Below are 23,255 nucleotides of genomic sequence, written 5' to 3' on the forward strand. Positions count from 1 at the left end.
GGAGATCACTTCCTAAATATAACACCAGTAGCACAGACACTGAGAGAAAGATCTATTTCTAAGGTAGTTCTCTTTCTGGTTTTTTAGAAGTCAACAGACTAATTTCCAAAGTGGCTATGGTACTGTAGAGTCCCACCAGCAGTGTATAAAGATACTCTTTTCCAAAGTCCACTCCAGAATTTGTTGTCATTTGTATTCCTGATGATGGCAATTCTGACTAGGTTGAAGTGGACTCTTAAAGTAGTTTTAATATTCATTTTCCTGAAGTTCCTAAAGGTGCAATAGTGGGTAGGCATATATTGGTGGTAGCCAACTTCTGTCTAATTGGGTTTAAGAACCATTCTACAGGATGAAAACCATGCCTAGTACTATAAATCTAGCCAGCTACCTGGGCTAGTGAGATCATGGATCTTAGAAGAGAACCTACTACCTCTAATTTACTAAACCATCATAATTCCTATCTGCATTCTTTATACCTATCCTTCTATCCATGGTGTAGCTACCACCCCTCATTACAGAAAGCCACTACTGGATAAAATGCAAAGAACAACTGATTATGAGGAGCCCAGCCCCGGTGAATATATCTACAACACAACTTCTGCACCTGAGGCTCAGGGAACATCATGGAAGAAGGGCAGAAATATTGTAAGAGCCAGGGTATCATAAAATCTCTGTGATATTATGTCTCCTAGAAATAACAGGGAAGCTTAAACCATGATACCTCAATAATGTTGCTGCCAAAATAAGACCTGAACAATTACAACAATGATAAACATGCCAACATGAAAGGGGGAAATTCCATTAAACCATAGACAAAAAACTACAGGAAATTAAGGAATACCGAGAGTGTAGAAATAGCCTTTCCCATGGATGAGCCCCAATTGGTAAGCTCTGAAATCATATACACACAAGTAATACTAAACAGACTGAGCAAGTAATACGTACATGTGTGTGTATGTGTGTGTGTGTGTGTGTGTGTGTGTGTGTGTGTGTGTGTGTGTGTGTAACTATAACAAAGAAAAAAGGCCATGAATTATAGCAAGATGGGACACAGGGAAAAATTGGAAGGTGGAAAGGAACGAGGGAAATGATGTAATTATATTTTAATTTATACAAAAATATCATACACAAATGTATATAAAATTTTTGGTTACATATGTTGTCTCCATGAATACTTAAAAATAAGAAGGTAGTTTTGATTTAAGTGTCTAGTCAACTTTATCTTATTATGCAGATACCTTAGGTCTTTTACATTCATACATCTTTCTGTCTCTCTCACATACCCTCCTTTGTGACTCATTGAAAGCTTCCTCTATTGACTTGCCAGGATTCCAGGTAACAATTTTCTTGCACAAATGAGTTCATACTGGTGATCTCAAGTCTCTGTGGTATCATTTGGTCAGTACTCCTCTATGGGCCAATTAGCTGTGTCTCCCACAGTAGCAGCACTCATGTAGATGTTAGTACATGAAATAATGCTACTTCTAACCAGAAGAAAGCTATACTATGCTTAAGTCTTTGGAAATAAACCTTTAAGAGCACTATTGACAAATATTGAAATAGCCTATTGGAGTACAATATCTAACATCCTAACTAGGCAATATTGAATAGTTTTTTTTTAATGACAGATTATTTTCCATAGAAATCAATTAAATATTACCATATACCAGAAAAAATACTTAAACTACGATTAATGAGCTAAAAAAATAAACTAAGGAAAAGAAGAAAGATACAATGTCAGAAACTTAAATTGCCTTTTTAACTCTAAGTTTGAGATCCAAAACCAAGGAGCTAGAAGTTTAGGAGGCAGCTTTATAAGTGTGGGTAATAATAGACTCTGCATCAGAGAGTGCAAAGAACTGTCTGTTCTTTGAAACACTAAAGGTCTTCGTGTGGAAATAGATAAAGATGGCCTGGAAACAACCAGGTTGTTCTGAGCTGCAGGTATTGAATGGATTGTTCTCCTTCTCCATGTTTATTTTAGGAGTTGTGGTGAATTATAGATGCACTTTATGAAAACTAAGAAACCCCAATGCTTATGAGTGCAGCCTGCCTTCTCCCATTTAAATCTGCCAAGCATACTGTGAGTCACTATAAGGCAACCAGGCAGCTACTAAGGTGCAGCACACAACTGAACAGTTATGAGAAAAGGCCAAGTCTCCTATAAATATTGGAGAAGAAGCTGATTGGACTGTTAGGGTTTCTACAACTCACTGTTCTGAAATGTTACTTCTACTCTTGTGGTCTAAATTCTTCTCCGAATAACATCAACTCTTCCAGTATCAGACAAAGATAGTGTGTGGAAGAAACTATGGTGCCATGCACGTAGTTGTTGCTGGTTTTGTTTTGAATTGGGTCATTACTTTCATAGAGATTTCGTCAACTGGGGACTGCTGCAGAGATTCCTTGGCTGTGTCAGGAAATCTTTAAGCCCAGATATGAGTTGTATATTGAAATGAACCAGAACTATCTCTGAACCTGCAGCATGGAGTCTTCTTTCCTTCAGACCACAACCATCATCAGGCTGACTCACAGGTATCATTTCTACTTCAGAAAAATTATAGGTACATATTACTTATTTGGCAATCTTACTATTATTTACATTGTTGTGTGCTTAAATAGAAAACTAACTGAATGTGTTACTACTTCAAAAATTCAGTGAACATTGAGTATGGTAGACATCTAGTAAGTGCTTGTTCATTGATCACAAAGGGCTATGATAAGTGACACCATAAATTTTTGGTTGTGTTCTAACGGCATAACAAAAGGAATAAGAATTAGATTGATCTGTGGAAAGGTCTTCTATAGAATAAAAATATAAATAGCTACAAACAAGGAACAAGAGTGAATATAGTAGCAACCCAAAGAGAAGAGGATATCATCATTATGAAGAGTTTCATTGCATAGCAGACTAGTATTATATTATAAAATAACCAAAATATTAGACAGGATAATTATTTATCATCTGCACTCAGCCCCTTTAATTTAACAGACAATTAAGTGGGAGGCAGGCAGTGAATGAAATGTGGAAGGGATGTAAGAAAAACCTTCCTTGAGTTCTCAAAGACTTGGGGCTAGGATGTGATACTGTTTTTCTCACTCCAAATAGTGTTCTTTCTACCATGCAATGAAGTATGAAAAGACAAAACAGTGTGGAAATGATCCTCAAGTATCGATCATGTAGAAATTGTTAATAAACTTCATTATAAAATGGAATTTTATGTATTTTATTCACATAATCTATGCTTTTTTCTGCATCCTAAGTATCTTTTCTGACCATGTTCTTACTCTGATGCATCTACAACCTAAGCTTGTAACCCTTTGTACTCCCTAGACTGTTGTTAAAGTGGGGTGTTGTTAGGGTTTCTACATTATCTTCTCCATGTATATGGAAAAGGTGAATATGGTTTGATATAAAATTAACTACAAGACAGCATTAATGGGAATAATAGTACTGTACCACTTTGCTAACTGGAGCAATAGAAGAGGTAAGAAAAACAAAGATCAGCAGAAACTCCTTGGTGTTTGGGAAACACCATGGGCAGGAGCAAAAAAAATGGGAGAGAGAAATCAGAGGGGTTCTTCTCATTTCCTTCATCTCATGTTGTTATTTTCAGTGAGTCTTCAGTCTTCTCATAACCTTTCTTCAGGCCAGTCATTTGTTCTTTTCTAATACTTATCCCTAAGTATTCCCCAATCTTTATTTGGATAATGTTAGAAAATAAAGGACATTAGATGTGGTGGCTCATGACACTGAGTGACTGCCAATTTCCCACAGTTATGCTGAGGTGTATTGATTCTATGCAGCAATGTGTTTTGTTTATAGTTTGAAACTGATGTAATTACTAACTCCATACAAAGCTTGATTTTTCTCCTCTGCCTTTTTCAGGTTTTGTTGAATACAGCTCTGTTCTCCACTGCAATGGATGGAAACAACTACTCCGTTGTATCTGAGTTTGTGTTCCTGGGACTCTCCAATACGTGGGGAATCCAGTTACTTCTCTTCCTCTTTTCTTGTGTGTTCTATTCGGCAAGTCTGATGGGGAACCTCCTCATTGTGTTCTCTGTGACCGCTGACTCCAACCTGCACTCCCCAATGTACTTCCTGCTGGCCAATCTCTCATTTCTTGACCTGGGAGTTTGCTCTATTGCAGCACCCAAGATGATTTATGATCTTTTTAGAAAACACAAATCCATCTCATTTGGGGGTTGTATAACTCAGATCTTCTTTATTCATGCTATTGGAGGCACAGAAATGGTGTTGCTCATAGCCATGGCCTTTGATAGATACATAGCCATATGTAAACCTCTGCACTACTTGACCATCATGAGACCAGGAATATGCATTTTCATTTTGTCAGTAGCCTGGATCCTGGGATTTATCCACTCAGTGGCCCAACTAGCTTTTGTTGTAGACTTGCCCTTCTGTGGACCTAATACATTGGACAGTTTTTACTGTGATCTCCCTCAGCTCATTAAACTTGCTTGTACAGAGACTAATAAATTGGAGCTCATGGTCACAGCCAACAGTGGACTCATCTCTGTGGGCACCTTCTTTATACTGATCATTTCCTATATCTTCATTTTGGTAACTGTTAGGAAGCACTCTTCAGGTGGCATATCCAAGGCCCTCTCCACTTTGTCAGCTCATGTGACTGTGGTGGTTTTGTTCTTTGGACCATTAATCTTCTTCTACACCTGGCCCTTCCCGTCATCACACTTAGACAAATTTCTTGCTATTTTTGATGCAGTCCTCACTCCTTTTCTGAATCCAGTCATCTACACATTCAGGAACAAGGAGATGAAAGCAGCAATGAAGAAACTCTGCTACCAGATTCTTAGGTACAAGAAGGTATCCTAAGTACTTTTTAAAAAACAGTAAAAGTGTAACTCTACACTCAATGACAATGAGGAAAATAGAGTCAGTGATATTTCAGCTCTCTATTAGTTTGTGTACCAGGTTACATTCAGGGATTTGTCAAGTTACTGTCATTAGTACCTTCATCACCATGGATACCGGGAGTTAGAATTAGAGATTCTATGCTCAGACCCTGTGCTGGATGCTTCCTAGAAAGTACTTAATAATCATAATTCTGTACAGTATTTTACCTTGATGATTTTGCAAAATAAATTAAGGAATGTTTTCCACATGTTCCTTTTATAATTACTATGTAAAATACCTCAAAACAAAGTTGATTTTCCACTCCATCTACCAGTTATAGTGTTTTTAAACTTCCAAAAAGAGCCTAGTGGATTATGTCCAGCAATTTACTATTGAAGATGAGCATAACTCCTTTTTATTGTTATATTTCCCTGTTTTAATAAGCATTCAATAAACATTTTTGTGGTGGTGGTGGTGGTAGTGGTGTAAAATGAAGCTTATAGGAAGCAATGGCTGTGGTTGCAGCTGAACTAAAACAATCAATAGGCTCTTAAAATCCTGTAAGGATGCTGATGGGGTGAAAGCTATGGCAGTTCCAAACAGGCTAGTAAATAAAACACCAAGGGCAAAAAGACTAATGATAATCTGACATAAATTTTGTTTCAAATTATTAAACATTCAATTTTATAACCACCCCACTTGGTACCCAGATGTCTCAAGTTCTCCTCCATGGTCAAACTTGGTGAGTACAGCTGACCTACCCATCACATCTTTTTCATAACCCTCCAGATCAATCCCAGGTCCCACAGCTAGTGACCCTACCTACTCTGGCCACCCATGCCTGCACCACAGCCAACTCTGGGCTTCCACCAAGACTCTCTCTACCTGTAACCACCCACAGGTCCCTTCTGCACCACCTTCAACAATTATCATATGTATTTAACATTTCAGGTTTTTTATATGCACTGATTCAATTCTGGCAAAAACAGGGTAGGTAATATGTTCATTCTTGTTTTATAGATAAAGAAACTAAAACAAAAAAGACAGATCAATGAAACCAAAGACACCATCTGACAAAATTTAGACTATAAAACCAAGCAACCTTGTTTTGTTTCTAAATACTCTACTGCCTGCAGAAAAGTGAGCCCCTTCAACTGTACTTATAAATTCTAAATACATTTTATATCTTCACGTACCATTGTAAAATAGTAAACAAAACAACTTGATAAAATATGTTAATTGAGATTTACATTCTATCATTTTAATATATCACGAAATATTCATTGCTTTACTATTCAAAGGGGATAAAACTTAGCAGTGAATTTTTATAGTAAAATAATTCTGTGGTCTCCCTTCTTTGTCCTCCATTGTCCCATTATCAGTTTTCCTTTGACTCTGGCCAAATTTCTGTGGTCCTAGGAAACAATTCCCTTGGCCAAATGTACTCAGAATGGCAGTCCCAGAGTTCTATGGCAACACTGAAGTGACTTTCCCATGCTGCTAATTAGCCACCTTTCCCTCTGTGGAGGTATTACACTTGACTTTTTATGCCAAGCCATGGCATAGGCTAGAGCTCGGCAGGTTCGGGTTGTCTAACTTGTGATCATTCCAACACTGATCCAGGTAGGTTAGGGGGATGGAAGCTGCCTTTTCATTACTTTCCCAAGTTAGCACACAAACTGCTGAGTTTCATACTGGGGTGTGTGTGTGTGTGTGTGTGTGTGTGTGTGTGTGTGTGTGTGTGTGTGTGTGTGTGTGTGTGTTGTACTTTGCTCATTTTGATCTACCTATCCAACCCTTCCTTGTACCTCTGACCATCCCACTGGTAGAAACTGTCTTTGAGAAAAATCAGAATTTGAAGTGAAAACACATAGAGCAGAGTAAAAAAATCTAATCAACCAGAAGAAATAAATTCATTACGGAAATTGCAACATATTACCCATCAATTAAAGTGTACAAGTCAGAGGGATGAGCAAAGTCATGAGATTTTTGGCATGGTAGAGGTTACTCCAGTGGCATTTTTATGGAAGTCTTACATGTGCACACCCAAAAAAGGAATAAAATAAGAGTTAAAGTATAGCCAGATAGAGAAAATATCAATAGTCTTGGACAACAGTAAAGAAACTAGAGTTCATATATATAGGTTGAAGGGCTGAATTCTAACTATAAATACAGTATTTGTAGGTATACAATAAACTGTTAAGACACAAAATCATATTGTATTATCAAGTAGGGATGATTAGCAAACAATTGATTCAACATTCATTATTCCTATATAGTGAAACTTTCAGAACACTCTCTTCTTATAATATTGTCCAAGTGATAGGTTGTGATCACTAGGGGCACAGACAGGACACAAATTATAAAATAATCAGAGCAAAATAAATGCTTGGAATGAAATAATAAATAAATCTGGGACTAGTGAGGCCAAAAGGCAAACATGCTTGCTTCAGATTTGCAACAATTTGTTCTGTGGCGTAAGCAGAGTCCTTGACCTTCCTGGACCATTGTTTCCTTGGTTTAGAATCAAAAGAACATCACAGGCACTTGGCAAAGTGTCACTGGGTGACAGCAGTCTTTCAGTCTGTCCTGGCCGCACTGAGGACTCCTGTGGAAGCATGCAGTTCTAATGGCCTCTCCACACAACTTCTAGGACACTGACCGATGTCCTGAGCTCTCTGTGTCCATCTCAGGAAGAAGAAACAATGGAGAAGCTTGTGATGATCATATGGAACTCTTCCAAGGAAATTTTCAGCTCTATCCAGAAACTCTAATTTAATTCAACTTTTTTAATAACTCAGAAAAACAACTTTACCAAGAATAGACAGTCTTTAACTGAACGGCTTCAAATGTTGATTTTATATTTTAACAAAGACTCCAGCATTATCAACCTGTTCCATTAGTGTTAATTTCACATGATTTAAGTTCATTGCCTGATTATGTTGGCTCAGGAAAGGATAAACTGCCCTGATCACAGGAGGGAATGCACAGCTCTGGAGAGGTCTCTGAGGCTTGTCCTTATTTTACACTTTACACTTAGCAGTGGAGTGTGAGCAGAGACTTTTGTTCTGTGAGGAGCACGGTCTGAGATTTAGGACAGTGCAAAGACAGTGAGACTGAGGTCCAAATCCTCATTAATAAACTGTATTCAGTTAACTATATGACTTGAATCTATTTTCACTGAAGCATGGAGTCTGAAGTATTTTGCTGCATTTTTATTGAAAATAGATTCTTCTATCAAACAACACACCCTGACCAGAGTTTCACACACAAACCATCCCCTCCTCCCACCTTCCTCCTCTCCTCTTCCCCTCAGTTTCCCTTCAGAAGAGAGTAGGCCTCCAAAAGACAACAACCAAACCCAAGGAAAAAAAAAGAAATAATAAGACAAGGCGAAAGCCCTCATATGGAGGCTGGACAAGGCAACCCAATAGGAGGAAAAGAGTCACAAGAGCAGGCAAAAGAGTCAAAGATACACCCACTCCCACTGGTAAAAGTCCCACAAAAACACCATAATATACACACAGAGGACCTGGTGCAGACCCATGCAGACACCATGCTTCCTGCTTTAGTCTCTGTGAGCCTGTATGCACTCTGCTTAGTTGAGTCATGTTCTCCTGGTGTCCTCCATCCCTCTGACTCCTACAGTCATTCCTCAATCCCTCCACAGGGTTCCCAAAGTGCAGAGTGGAAGGATCCAATGGAGACCACACATTTAGACTCTCTCTCTTGCCTAATGTCTGCTGTGGGTCTGCATCCACTCCCATCTTCTGCCATAGGAAACCTCTCTGATGATGACTGGACAAGGCACCAATCTATGAGTATAGAAGAATATTATTAGGAATCATTTCACTGATTTTTAGCCAGTCATTTTTGATTCTACCCTATGTCTCTGGGCTATCCAGTCTCCTGTTCCTAGCTATCCCAAGCAGTGTAGGACATGGGCTCCCTCTCATGGCTTGGAGTTCAGATATTGGTTGGCTACTCCCACAAGTGTTGTGCCACCCATTACCCTAGCACACCTTGCAGGAATGACAGATTGTAGGTCCAGGGGTTTGTGGGTGGGTTGGCATCCATGTTTCCCTTTCAGTAGCCTGCAGAGTACCTTCCCTCACCAAAGAAACTAGAATGCACAGGTGAAGGCTCAATACAGGCACCAGCTCAACCTCTCCACATTCAATGGGCTGTGTGGATGTTGTCCTCTGCAAAGGGACCCACTGAAGTTTGAAGACCCTCTGTCCTAGCATCACCCTCACCCCCAATTCTGCCCTCTTTTAAAGTAGAGCCATTCTGCGAAACAAATGAAAAGTTTAAAACCTGGGGAACTGAGATTTGATTAGAGACAGAGAGTTGACTAGCTGGACAGTCCACCAACAATGTCCATACCTGCTTTCCAGATTTTTAAAAACCATAGTAACTTATCCACTTTTAAACCTTTACTAACTTGAAAGACCAAAAATTACAACACTCGAAGGTGAGTTATTTACCTAGTATCCTATGTCTCATACTGAAGGCATTTTTGAGCCATTGAGATTGAAAACAGTGCTTTAGACAAAATAACAAAAAAAGTTCTTTCATTGTCTACTTTATTCACATGAATATATATGTGAATATACTCAATAATTTTCAACCTTAGAGGTAGAAGTGCTGAACCAAAGCAAACACCTTTGTAAAAACTCAGAAGGCATTTCAAACTTAACCATTTCATTTTTCTGCCATCAGGTATGAGAATGCTTGCTTCTCCATTCATCACTAAACCATGACATTTAAACTCCTGTCTAATTCATAAGAAAAGGCTGTTGTGTTGATATTTGGCATGCATTTAATTTAGTTGTGAATGAACTGAAGAGTCTTTACCTACAAATAGACAGGAACTCACCACATCTGCTGATATGTTTGCTCTCACTTCGTTGTGGGGATTATAACACATGGTCTCATTCTGGTTGTCACTTTCATTTGATATTTTCCTTTATTTCCTCCACTGGACATCAGGCAGAATCTGCTTTAGAGTGTCCATGGCTTTCTTTAATTTCTCCAAATCACAGTGAGTGCTATAAACCTGCATCCTTGGTCCTTTTTTGTCTCCTCATTTCAATATAGAGAGAAGAGGGATGTTTCCTCTTCTCTGATCCAGAAATGTATATATAGACTTTTTAATGTGATCATATACTAATATTAATATCTTAAATAATTGTCAAATAATGGAAAACACAGTAACTTAATAATTTGACAGTTACCGTGTTGATGTAAAAAACAATGGACAGTTAATATCCAAAAAATCTTTTAGCTACATCTGAAAGATATGCCTATAAAATTATATTTTTAAAATATAAAAAAATATATTTTTAAAGATTTATCTAAGTAAATGAAATGGTTAAGTTTTGGTATACTTTAAACAATGAGGTATATGAGAGGAGTAGTAATTGCTTTTTGGGTCTGGCCTGAAAGAAGCACTTTTTTATTGTTTGAAGTTAGAATATCTTTACATCACTTTCCTCCTTTCTTCACACTAATCCCTTCCACGTATCTCCCACCCCCTTGCTTTGTTTCAAATTTATGGCCTCTTTTTCTTTCACTATTTATACATAACTCTCCCCAAAGGCATCAAAGGCATGCTAGTCTTTCATGTAACTTTGTCAGTTGAACACTGCTTGTCCTAAATCAGAGTTTTTCATTGTTCTCCTATTTCATACAGCATGAAGGCTGTCACAGCCAACAGAGGCAATGCATGAAGCAAACCACTCTGTGGTATCTGAGTTTGTCTTCCTGGGACTCTCCAACTCATGGACAATCCAGCTATTCCTCTTCCTCTTTTCTTGTGTGTTCTATGTGGCAAGTCTGTTGGGAAATTTGCTCATTGTACTAACTGTAACTTCAGACCCCCATTTACAGTCTCCTATGTACTTCCTATTAGCCAATCTTTCCATCATTGACTTGATATGTTCATCATCAACAGCACCCAAGATGATTTACGACCTTCTCAGAAAGCACAAAACCATCTCTTTTGGGGGCTGTATCACTCAGATCTTTTTGATCCATGCAATTGGAGGCGCTGAGATGCTGCTGCTCATAGCCATGGCTTTTGATCGATATGTTGCCATATGTAAGCCTCTCCACTACCTGACCATCATGAGTCCACAAAAGTGCATTTTGATTTTAGTTTCTTCTTGGATTATTGGCTTCATCCACTCAGTGACTCAGTTGCTTTTTGTGGTAGACTTGCCCTTCTGTGGCCCTAATGAATTAGACAGCTTTTTCTGTGACCTTCCTCGGTTTATTAAACTTGCTTGTATGGACACCAATGCACTGGAATTTATGGTTACTGCCAACAGTGGGTTCATTTCTGTGGCCTCCTTTTTAATTCTGATCATCTCTTACATGTTTATTTTGATGACTGTTCAAAAGAAATCTTTGGGGAGTTTAGCTAAGGCTCTCTCCACTCTGTCAGCCCATGTCATGGTGGTTGTTTTGTTCTTTGGACCCTTAATCTTCTTCTACATGTGGCCATTTCCAACATCACATCTTGATAAATTTCTTGCCATCTTTGATGTAATTATTACTCCTTTTCTAAATCCAGTAATTTATACACTTAGGAATAAAGAGATGAAGGCAGCAATGAGAAGACTATGCACTCGGCTTATGGATTATAGTAAACTACCTTAAATATACTGAAGATACATGAACATGCAAGTAGAATTTTAGATGACTGTGTACTATATAAACTATGCTATATTTAACCATAATGTTACTATGTACTAATATGTGATGTAACCTTGATTGTTTTCTGCCTGAATTGAATTTGGATATTATTAACTGTTTGTACAACAGACTTGAAGACAAAAAGAGTTTGCCAGGCTTAGCTCACCAATAATCTTACCCAACCACAATAACCAATATAATAGTGGTAACTGTTAAAGAACACATTTGTAAAGATCACATTATATTTTTTTGAAAGGGGGAACAATTGGGGAAATAAGCTAAAAAACAAATTACTATTTAAATTCCAAGGGGTGGAAAATTTGAGGTTGCAAATCTTTCTTATCTATTGGGCATTATTCATTAAAAAAAATCAATAACGAATATCAGGTAAGTATCACAATTTCAGAATCAAAATTTAGCAATGTCTAATGCATATGAATAGCCAACTAGACAAATGTGACAAGTTTCGGGTATTATTTGTAATTTACTTGAATCAAGTGGCATCCTTCTGTCCATAGCTTAATTCTTCTTGGCCTGGGAACTGAGGCAAAATCAAGGTAAATGAGTTGTGAATGAAGATTCATCATGGCACCACAAATGCATGTGATTTCATTTCTCTTGAAAATACCCTCCACCTCTACTGCACTTTTATTTGAATGCAGTATTTGGGATAATTTGTACAAAAGACCTGATATTTCTGAATGTAATCAGATCATAATGAAATAAGCCATAAAACAGTGCTTGTGATATTTATCACCCTCATCATTGAGACTCTCTGCCTCCTATCACCAATATTTATTGAACATTTGCAGTGTACTAGCCACAATAGAACATACGGAAAACATTGCCCCTGCTTTTGAGGAGCTAACATTCTTTAAAAAAAAAAAACAAAAACAAAAAAAAAAAAAAAAAAAAAAAAACCACCTCTATTAAAACGGCATCGAGAACAGCAGCAGAAGTGGATTGGAGCCAGCCTGAGCAGAGAAGACAGGCTGTGTGTGCTGGAGAGGGTGGAGTCAGAGAAGTGAGCCAAGCCCTTTGGAGGAGTCCAGAAGATCATGAGGGAACCCCAGGTGATTGGGCATTGAGGTATTTACACATTCTAGGTCTGGATTTGCTCTATCAAGATTGTGACTGTGCCCTGGTTCTCCCTTCTTGAAAAAAGAAATTATTTAATTTACTTTTGATTTTACAAAAGACCACAGTTGAGAAACTGAATTTTAAAAGACTTTGGATTTTTTAATTTTTATAATTAATTAAGTATATTCATTTATTTTATATCCCCACCTAAGTTTCCCCTCTCTCCTCTCCTCCCATTCCCTACCTCCACTCCACCCCCCAGTGGATACTCCTCCTCTGTTTCTATTCAGAAAGGGGCAGGCCTCCCATGGGTGTCAACAAAGCATGGCATATCCAGTTGAGCTGGGACTAAGCTCCTCCCCTTGTATTAAGGAAGGCAAGGCAACCTAGCATGAATAGGTTCCTGGAAGCCAGCCAAAGCATTAGGGACAGGAAGGACCTGCTTCCACCACTAGGAGTCCCACAAGGAAATGAAGCTACACAACTGTCACACATATGTAGAGGGCCTAGGTCGGTCCCATGCAGGCTCCCTAGCTGGAGGTCCAGACTCTGTGAGTTCCGATGAACCCAGTTTAGGTGTTTCTTTGGATTCCCTTGTGATGACCTTGACACCCCTGGTCATACATTCCTTCATCCCTATCTTCAGCAGTATTCCCCAAGCTTGGCCCAGTGATTAACTGTGGATCTCTGCATCTGTTTCCATCAGTCACTGGATGAAGGCTCTATGATGACAGTCAGGGTAATTACCAATTTGATTGCAGGAGATGGCCAGTTCCACCTACCTATCCACTATTGCTAGGAGTCTTAGCTGGGGTCATCCTGTAGATTCATGGAAGTTTCCCTTGTACCAGGATTCTACCTGGCCTCAAGACTTTGAACTTTAAGGAGACACAATTTTTAAGTGTATTTTTAAAAACTGTGAAATTTTAAATTTTAGAATGTTTATATTGTGATGTTGATGTTAATGTCTAATCTCAGGGAAGAATAAGAAAAGAAATGTTAAGACTTCACAATGTTATGTTTGTTTGTCAAGTTGAAAGGGGATCAATTGTGCTGGCTAGTTTTATTTCAACTTGCTACAAAAGCTGACTTGGAGTTATATGAAAGGATGGAACCTCAATGAACAAAATGCCTTCATAAAATCTGGTTGTAGACCTTCTCATAATTAGTGACTTATGAGTGAGGGCCCAGCCCATTGTGGGTAGTGCCAATCTTGGGCTGGCAGTCCTGGGTTCTATAAGAAAGCAAGTTTAGTCCATATCCTGACCCATAACTCTGGCAGAAGGCCCCTGTCCTACCAGAGACCATGCTGGTACCCAGAACCCCAGGTAAGACCCTCCTGCAGATCTCCAACATACCTCAGAGATTGCCCAGCTTTCCCCAACAGCCCCATTCCCAATGTCACAATATCCTGGCCCATAAGTCCAGCACAAGCCCCTGCACTGCCAGAGGACATGAGAATACCCAGAACTCCAGAGGCCATGCCAGTTCCCAGAACCTCAAAGGCAACACCAACACCCAAAACCACAGAGGCCATACAGGCTGACATAACCCCAGTGGACTCTCTGGTCACCAGAATCATAGGCAACTGAGATCAGAAACCAGAGAAGAAACAGAAAACAAGGGGGAAAACACCCATCCAACAAAGATAAACTATGAAATTGACCCCTAAAACTTATTACCCAAAACCCAGATGCCTAAAGGCCAGAATAAGAACACAACAAAAGACATGGCACTGTGTCACCACTAGAACCCAGCTATCCTACTACAGAGAGCCCTGAATAGTCCAACACAGCTGAAGCACAAGAAAATGACCTTAGACCAACTTTATGAAGATAATAGTGGTTCTTACATGGGAAATAAAGAAATCCAGGAAAACACAAACAAACAATGGGAGGAAATTAATAAATCACTTAAAGAAAGCCAAGAATAAAACAAAGAAATAGGTGAAGGAAATGAATAAAACTGTTCAAGAACCTGAAAATGGAAACAATCAAGAAAACACAAACTGAGGAAATCCTGGAGATGGAAAATCTAGGTAAGCAAACAGGAACTACAGACACAAGCTTTCCTCTCAGATGGGAGAGGAAAGAGAGACTCTCAAGCATGGAAGATACAATAGAAGAAAAATGATACATTGGTCAATGAAAATATTAAATATAAAAACTTCATGACACAAAACATCCAGGACTTGTGGGACACTATGAAAAGACCAAACAAAAGAAGAGTAGGAATAGAAGAATCCCTACTCAAAGGCCCAGAAAATATTTTTAACTAAATCCTAGAAGAAAAATTTCCTATCCTTAAGAAGGACATAAAAAAAGCTTACAGAATACCAAATAGATTGGACCAGAAGAGAAAGCACCCTGCCTGTCACATAATAACCAAAACACTAAATACACATAACAAAGAAAGAATATTGAAAGCTACAAAAGAAAAGGGCCAAGTAACATATAAAGACAGACCCATTAGAATTACACCTGTGAGCTGCCCTGTGGGTTCTGGGAATTGAACCGGGGTCCTCTGGAAGAGCAGCCAGTGCTCTCAACCTCTGAGCCATCTCTCTCTCTAGCCCCAATGCAGAGATCCACGGCCAGGCCCTGGAGCTCTGGGAGTCCAATTAGCGAGAAAGAGGAGGGTTTATATGAGCAAGAATTGTTGAGACCAAGGTTGGATAAAGCACAGAGACAAATACCCAAACGAATGGAAACACATGAACTATGAACCAAGGGCTGAGGGGCCCCCAACCGGATCAGGCCCTCTGAATAGGTGTGACATTTGATTGGCTTAATCTGTTTGGGAGGCATTCAGGCAGTGGGACCGGGTCCTGTACTCATTGCATGAGTTGGCTGTTTGAAACCTGGGGCCTATGCAGGGACACTTGGCTCAGTCTGGGAGGAGGGGACAGGACCTGCCTGGACTGAGTCTACCAGGTTGACCTCAGTCCTTGGGGGAGGCTTTGCCCTGGAGGAGGTGGGAATGAGGGGGTAGGCTGGGGGGAAGGGGAGGGGGGCAGGAGTGGGGAGAACAAGGAAATCCGTGGCTGATATGTAGAACTGAATTGTACTGTAAAATAAAATATAATAAAATTTAAAAAAATAAAGAATTAAAATATAATGATATTTCTGTGAATGAAATACAACTTTATATTATATAATTTTATATACTTATTTTAATTATTTAAATCATGAAATAATCTGTAATAATATTATTAATTACTCTGCTAAGAATACTTGTTTATTCGGTCTTATTTATTTTTTCATTTATTATTTTTTAAAACCTTTTTGGGATTGTAATAGAATGGCATTATTTCCCACCATTTCTGTCCTCCCTCCAAACCCTCTCATGTACCATTTCCATTTTTATTTCCAAATTCACAGCCTCTTTTAATTATTAATTTATATATATATGTAATATTACATATGTGTGTATGTGTATACATATACATATAAAAATTCATACATATCAAAAAAAAAGGAATTACACCTGATTTCTCAACAGAGACTCTGAAACCCAGAAGAGCCTGGACAGATATCTTTCAGACTCTAAGAAACCACAGATGCCAGCCCAGACTACTATACTTAGCAAAACTTTCACTCACCATAGATGGAGAAAACAAGATATTCTATGGTAAAGTCAAATTTAAGCAATATCTATTCAAAAACTCAGCCCTACAGAAGGTGCTAGAAGGAAAACTCCAACCCAAGGAGGTTAACTACACCCTTGAAAACACAATAAATAATCTCAAACACTAATAAATAATAATAATAAATAAATAATTATGTAATTGGGAAATGGATGTAACTGGGCATCGTGATATTAAACAAAAAGTCAGACAAAGAAGAACAAAAGACAAATATGTGTTTTCTTTCATTTTCAAGTGATAACATTCTTTATATACACATAAATCAATTTACATGTGTGTAAGCATCTATGTGTGTACATGGGTGCCTATGTGTGCAAGTATGTCTGTGTGAATTTGTGCATGTATGGAAGATCATATATGTGTGTGCATATATGCACACATGTCTATGTGAGTACATGTGTGTATGCATAGGTGTATGCATGTGTGAGTATGCTGGTGTATATGTGGGTATGTGTATGTGGGCATGTGTGTGTCAGTATGTCTGTGTACATATATTTGCATGTGTGTTTGCTGGATCTGTGGGTTGTGTGTGTGTGTAAGCATTCATGTGTGTTTTTGTGTATGTGCTTGTATACAAATGTGTATGTACATACATGTGTGGGTATTTGTGCATGCTTTGTGTGTATGCAAATTTGTGTATATGTGTGTGTAAGTTTATAAGTGGCAATATCCAATCTTTGTGGGCCAAGAAAGAAACCACTCCAACAGTTCATCCTCATTCTTATATTTTATTTATTTTGTTGCTTGCTTACTTGCTTGTTTGGTTGATTTGTTTTTGGATTTTTGAGACACGGTCTTCCTATGGAGCGCTGTGTGTTCTGGAACTCACTATACAGATCTGGCTAACCTCAAACTCACAAAATCCTCCTGCCTCTGCCTCCATAGTGCCGGGATTAAAGGCATTCCCCACTCCCAATTTCTTTCTTATCTTTTTATCTTTCTGTTTTTGTCATAGTGAATCCCTTTTTATTGTTATTTACTGTACATTTAGTAATATTGGTACTTTGCTGAATTTTTTTAATCTGTAGTTTTACTTATTATTCCCTACACAAATTCATGTCACAAAGTAGAAGAGAGCCTGGTGGGAAGAAAGGAGACTAGCAAGAGAAGAGAGTGTGTGAGGACTAGGGAAGTAATGAGGGGCTGAATACAGTCACAGGCATGATATAGTATAAGAAATATCTAAGTGAGGACTAGGGAGTTAACAGGAGGAGGTAAGTACAGTCTCAGTAATACAGGATAAGAAATTGTCTATAGACTATATAAAACCCAACACTGTGAGTAATGAAGCAATAAATATGGGAAGAAAGGCATGAGGAAGGAGAAAAGGAAGGACAGACAGAGATGAGAGAGAAAGAGAGAGAAAATGCTACATGCTTTGAGGTGCCCAAAAAGGTCTGAAGAAACCACTGGATCTTTTCAAGCTGGAGTTACAGGTAGTTTTGGGACCCACCAACCAACCACCACCTCTGGCATGGGTTTTAGTAATAAAATTTAGAGCCTTCTCAAATTATTTTTTAAGATTGATTGGTTGGTTGGTTGGTTGGTTGGTTGGTTGGTTGGTTGGTTGGTTGGTTGATTATGCATTCAGTGTTCTGCCTGCATGTATGACTGCAGGCCAAAAAAAAGCACCAGATCTCATTACAGATGGTTGTGAACCACCATGTGGTTCCTGAGAATTGAACTCTGGTCCTCTGGAAGAGCAGCCAGTGCTCTTAACCTCTGAGGCATCTCTCCAGCCCTCAAATTACTTTTACATAGGAGGAAAAGTGATTGAGTCTCATTAGCATGTAACAGTGGAGAGTATTTCGTAAAGGTAAATCTTCATTTATTAACATCATAAAACTCTTCATCACTGAACTATAAGTACTACTGTAATATCATTGGAAACATAAAAAACATTCAAAGTATTAACACAAAAATGTTCATTCACCTAAAACTGGTATTTTTTAATGAAAACATTTAAGAAAACTTTGATGCATAGATTTTACCTAAAACAGGGGCATTACACAATCAACATTGTATCATAGCTCTGCCATTTCCAGCCTGTAAAAGAGCATGCTGAATTTGAAGGACATTTGAGCAGGAATTAAGATATATGACTCTTTTGATACCCTTGTTGCTTAGAGTAGGGCCTACTCTGATGCTAGGAGAGGAGAGGAGGGGAGAGGAGGGGAGGGGAGGGGAGGGGAAGGGAGGGGAGGGGAGGGGAGGAGAGGGGAGGGGAGGAGAGGAGAGGAGAGGAGAGGAGAGGAGAGGAGAGGTATATAGGAAAAAGGCTTTTCCTATATATCTTCCAAACTTCCATCCTGTGAACACCTCAGTTAATCAGAGTGTGTGTGTATGTATATGTGTATATATTTACATATATGATGTAAAAACAACCATGTTTGTACACATAAACTGATTCACTGGTGTTGAGAATTTCCTTCAATAGAGTGCTGAGGAGGATCTTTTCAAATTCAGTAACAAGGCTGTGTTTCTACTTTATGTTCCTGAAATTGATGGTTAGAAGCCTCTTCAATACAAGGCACAAAAGAATCTAGAAGATCATGTGACCAAATCAAGTCCTATTTGTAGTAAACTCATTGAGAAGATATTTTAAGGGACAGTAGGATGGTTTAGCAGGTGGAGAGACAATTGCCACCAAGCTAAACAACCTGAGGCCAATACCCCAAGCTCAAACAGTGGAGAGACCCAAATCCTGCAGGTTGTACTCTGAACTCTGAACACAAGCAAGCTGTAGCATGAGCACACACACACCCACTGGGTATGGGAGGACACAGAGAAAACTTAATAAACAAGAAGAAAAGAAAGTATTTAAAAGACTTATTACAAATACATTGCATATAAGAAAAAACAACATGGAAGACAACTGACATTCCTTAGTAGAAGTTGTAGTGATGCCACATCGGAGCAGTGGGAGCAAATATCACATCAAGTAAGGTGTTGGAACGCCAACTTATAACCCAGAACTCCAGAGGCTACAACAGGAGAATCACAAGCTCAGGGTAGTTTAGGCTGCATAGTGAGACCATTTCTCAAGGGATGAGAGGGTCAGGGAGAGATGTAACTTAATTCTAACAGAGACTTGACTAATCAATACAAGTCAGAATAGTTAGTCACAAAATCTATAGTGATGAAAAATTCTGTGTAACTCTTCCTGCCAATGGGTGGAGTCTATTTCTCCAGTCTTGAAGATGACTTGGTGCCTAAACTTGATTTGACCAATGGGGTGTAGTAAAGGTTTTGCTTCTTGATTTGTAGAATTTAGGGCAGTTTGAAACTGCCCTAATCCCTAATGGGATTGGAATTTTTCTCCTTTTATTGCTTGCTCATAATCAGAAGCTTAACAAAGCTTGGGCAAGACTCATGACCAAACAGTATTTTCAAGGAAGTGCCTAGACTAGAGATCTCTAAAACTCAAGGCATGTGAGTGATGGTACCTATAGGCGAGATGGCCTGTACTTCTGAAGAATTCCAGTTGAGACCAGAAGAACTACTCACCGTCTGAACCTGAGTTTTAGACTTCTGCACAGCTAAGCTATTAATTTAAGTACTGTGTAATCACCAATGGAAAATAATATATTGTGTAATTATAATTTACAAATGGCCCTTTCATTGATTCTCTGGTTTTTAGGTAAAGAAGCAAATTTTATCTATAAATTTTTGGCTCTGTTAATATTTTTAAGGGAAAAAAAAACTCTTATTCTAGGACTGGTCAAACTATAAATAATTTGTCTTTTACCTGATCCACCAGCTCTTTGAGTTCCTAAATTTGAGCTATTCTAATTGTTTTTTTTTCTATCCATATCACATAATCAATAACAAAATGGCTCAAAGTTGACCAGATGGCTGTACCTCCTATCACATCTAATTTGGTCTACTCTTCTCATGGACATGGATTATATCATGCAGTATGCATGAAAGGATATTTACTCATTTTATCTCTCCATTCCTAACTTCTTGCAGAAATGATTCATCACTTTTCACTTTTTGAAAGTATATATTTTCAAAAGAAATGTCTCTTCTTATAAATAAGAAAACCAATAGGCCAAAGGGATTTAAAAATATGTAAAAGCATGTAATATTCGCAAATATAAAATCCCTACTCTCCCTTATTACTTCTCAAGTGACCCATTACCACATATTTCCTTTGGCTCTGGCCAAATTTCTGTGGTCCTAGGAAACAATTCCCTTGGCCAAATGTACTCAGAATGGCAGTCCCAGAGTTCTATGGCAACACTGAAGTGACTTTCCCATGCTGCTAATTAGCCACCTTTCCCTCTGTGGAGGTATTACACTTGACTTTTTATGCCAAGCCATGGTATAGGCTAGAGCTCGGCAGGTTCGGGTTGTGTAACTTGTGATCATTCCAACACTGATCCAGGTAGGTTAGAGGGATGGAAGCTGCCTTTTCATTAATTTCCCTAGTTAGCATACAAACTGCTGAGTTTTATACTGGGGTGTGTGTGTGTGTGTGTGTGTGTGTGTGTGTGTGTGTGTGTGTGTGTGTGTGTGTTGTACTTTGCTCATTTTGATCTACCTATCCAGCCCTTCCTTGTACCTCTGACCATCCCACTGGTAGAAACTGTCTTTGAGAAAAATCAGAATTTCAAGTGGAAACACATAGAGCAGAGGAAAAACCTAATCAACCAGAAGAAATGAATTAAATGTGGAAACTGCAACGTATTACCCATCATCTAAAGTGTACAAGTCAGAGGAATGGACAAAGTCATGAGATGTTCTGCATGGTAGAAAAAGTTTATTAGGCTACACAATATATCACCACAGGAAATCTTACATGTACATCCCACAAAAGAAATAAAATAAGAGGTAAAGTACAGTCATCTAGAAAAAATAGTAATTTTGGAAAACAGTAAAGAAACTAGAATTGATATATATGGGTTGAAGGGCTGAATTCTAACTGTAAATACAATATTTGTAGGTATACAACAAGCTGTTAAGTCACATGCTCATATTGTATCATCAAATTGGGATGATTAGCAAACAATTGATTAAGCATTTATTATTCCTATATAGTGAAACCTTCAAAACCCTCTCTTCTTCTAATGTCATCCAAGTAATGTGTTATGATTCCTTGGGCCACAGACAGGACACAAATTATAGAATAATCACAGCAAAATAAATGGGTGGAATGAAATAATAAATAAATCTGGGACTGGTGAGGCCAAAAGGCAAACATGCTTGCTCCAGATTTGCAACAATTTGCTCTGTGGCTTAAGCAGAGTCCTTGACCTTCCTGGACCATTGTTTCCTTAGTTTAGACTCAAAAGAACATCACAGACACTTGGCACAGTGTCACTGGGTGACAACAGTATTCCAGTCTGTCCTGGCAACACTGAGGACTGCTGTGGAAGCAGGCAGTTCTAATGGCCTCTCCATACAACTTCTAGGACACTGACTGATGTCCTGGGCTCTCTCTGTCCCTCTCGGGAAGAAGAAACAGTAGAGAAGCTTGTGATGATTGTATGGAACTCTTTCAGGGAAATTTTTAGCACTATCCAGAAACTCTAATTTAACTCAACTTTTTTAATAACTCAGAACAAAAGTTTACCAAGTAAAGAATAGACAGTCTTTCCCTGAGCAGCGTCAAATGTTGATTTGTGACTTTAACAAAAACTCCAACATTATCAGACTGCTCCATTGGTGCTAATTTCACATGATTTAAAGTTCATTGCCTGCTTATGTTGGCTCAGGAAATGATAAGCTGTCCTGATCACAGGAAGGAATGCACGGCTCTGGAGAGGTCTCTGAGGCTTGTCCTTCTCTTACACTTTACACTTAGCAGTGAAGTGTTAGCAGAGACCTTTGCTCTGTGATGAGCACAGTCTGAGATTTAGGACAGTGCAAAGACAGTGGGACTGGGACCCAAATCCTCGTTAATAAACTGTATTAAGTTAACTATATGACTTCAATCTATTTTCGCTGAAGCATAGTCTGATGAACTTTGCTGCCTTTTTATTGAAAATAGATTCTTCTATCAAACAATACACCCTGACCAGAGTTTCACACACACACACCATCCACTCCTTCCACCCTCCTCCTCTCCTCTTCCCCAGGTCCACTCCCCTCACTTTCCCTTCAGAAGAGAGTAGGCCTCCAAGAGACAACAACCAAACCCAAGAAAACAAGATACAAATAAGAGAAGGCAAAATCCCTCATATGGAGACTGGACAAGGCAACCCAGCAGGAGAAAAAGAGTCCCAAGAGCAGGCAAAAAGAGAGATTGTAACAAGAAGTTTCCCTGTGTCCCACCTGGCCCACATCAGCTTATAAAATAATCAAAGGCTTAATATTAATTGCAAACTGTTTGGTCTACGGCTCAGGCTTCTTGCTAGCCAGTTCTTTCATCTTAAATTAACCCATTTCTATTAATCTATTCATTGCCATGTGGCCATGGAGTTACCAATCTGCTGGCATGTTGTTCCTCCTTGGGCAGCTGGATTGTGTCTACCCTGACTCCACCCTTCTTTTCTCTGTGTCTCTCTTGGATTTTAGGCCTGGATCTTATCCTGCCTTACCATCGGCCAAAAGAGCCTCTTTATTAACCAATAGTGGCAACACATATTCACAGCATACAGAACTACATCTCATAGCACTTCCCATTTTCTGTCTAATCAAAAAGGAAGGTTTTAATTTTAACATAGTAAAATTACATATAACAAAATAGTTATCAAGCAAGAATTACAGTTATAATATTTAGTCTATTTGTATTTGACAAAATTAAAGAAAATAATCTATCATCTATCCTATCTTTGTGAGTCTAAAGTTTCATATTTAATTTATCTTGTATCATAATGAAGGAAACCTGTAACTATAACTATCTAGTCTTCAACTCCATCAAAGACCCCAGAAGATATAATACTACCTGAGTAAACAGGAAGTGCATTGTAAGCAACTTCCAAAATTTTAGAAATGACAGAG

The 23,255-nt window shown here is 38.6% G+C and overlaps 2 protein-coding genes across 2 annotated transcripts; both read left to right on the forward strand.

Annotated features, from left to right (window-relative positions):
* Positions 1-3,922: 3,922 nt before the first annotated feature.
* LOC102926098 (olfactory receptor 4F15-like) lies at positions 3,923-4,861 on the forward strand. Its single transcript, XM_006997760.3, has one exon. It carries the CDS (start codon positions 3,923-3,925, stop codon positions 4,859-4,861), a length of 939 nt encoding a protein of 312 aa, XP_006997822.3.
* A 5,745-nt stretch (positions 4,862-10,606) lies between these two features.
* LOC143272645 (olfactory receptor 4F6-like) lies at positions 10,607-11,545 on the forward strand. The gene has a single exon (XM_076568417.1). It carries the CDS (start codon positions 10,607-10,609, stop codon positions 11,543-11,545), a length of 939 nt encoding a protein of 312 aa, XP_076424532.1.
* The last annotated feature ends 11,710 nt before the right edge of the window (positions 11,546-23,255 follow it).

This window comes from Peromyscus maniculatus, chromosome 4 (genome assembly GCF_049852395.1).
Source record: "Peromyscus maniculatus bairdii isolate BWxNUB_F1_BW_parent chromosome 4, HU_Pman_BW_mat_3.1, whole genome shotgun sequence".
Classification (NCBI taxonomy): domain Eukaryota; kingdom Metazoa; phylum Chordata; class Mammalia; order Rodentia; family Cricetidae; genus Peromyscus; species Peromyscus maniculatus.

What these genes read in the sequence shown, in the direction of transcription:
- LOC143272645 (XM_076568417.1), top strand. Translation starts at nt 10,607, where the DNA reads ATGCATGAAGCAAACCACTCTGTGGTATCTGAGTTTGTCTTCCTGGGA.
- LOC102926098 (XM_006997760.3), top strand. Translation starts at nt 3,923, where the DNA reads ATGGATGGAAACAACTACTCCGTTGTATCTGAGTTTGTGTTCCTGGGA.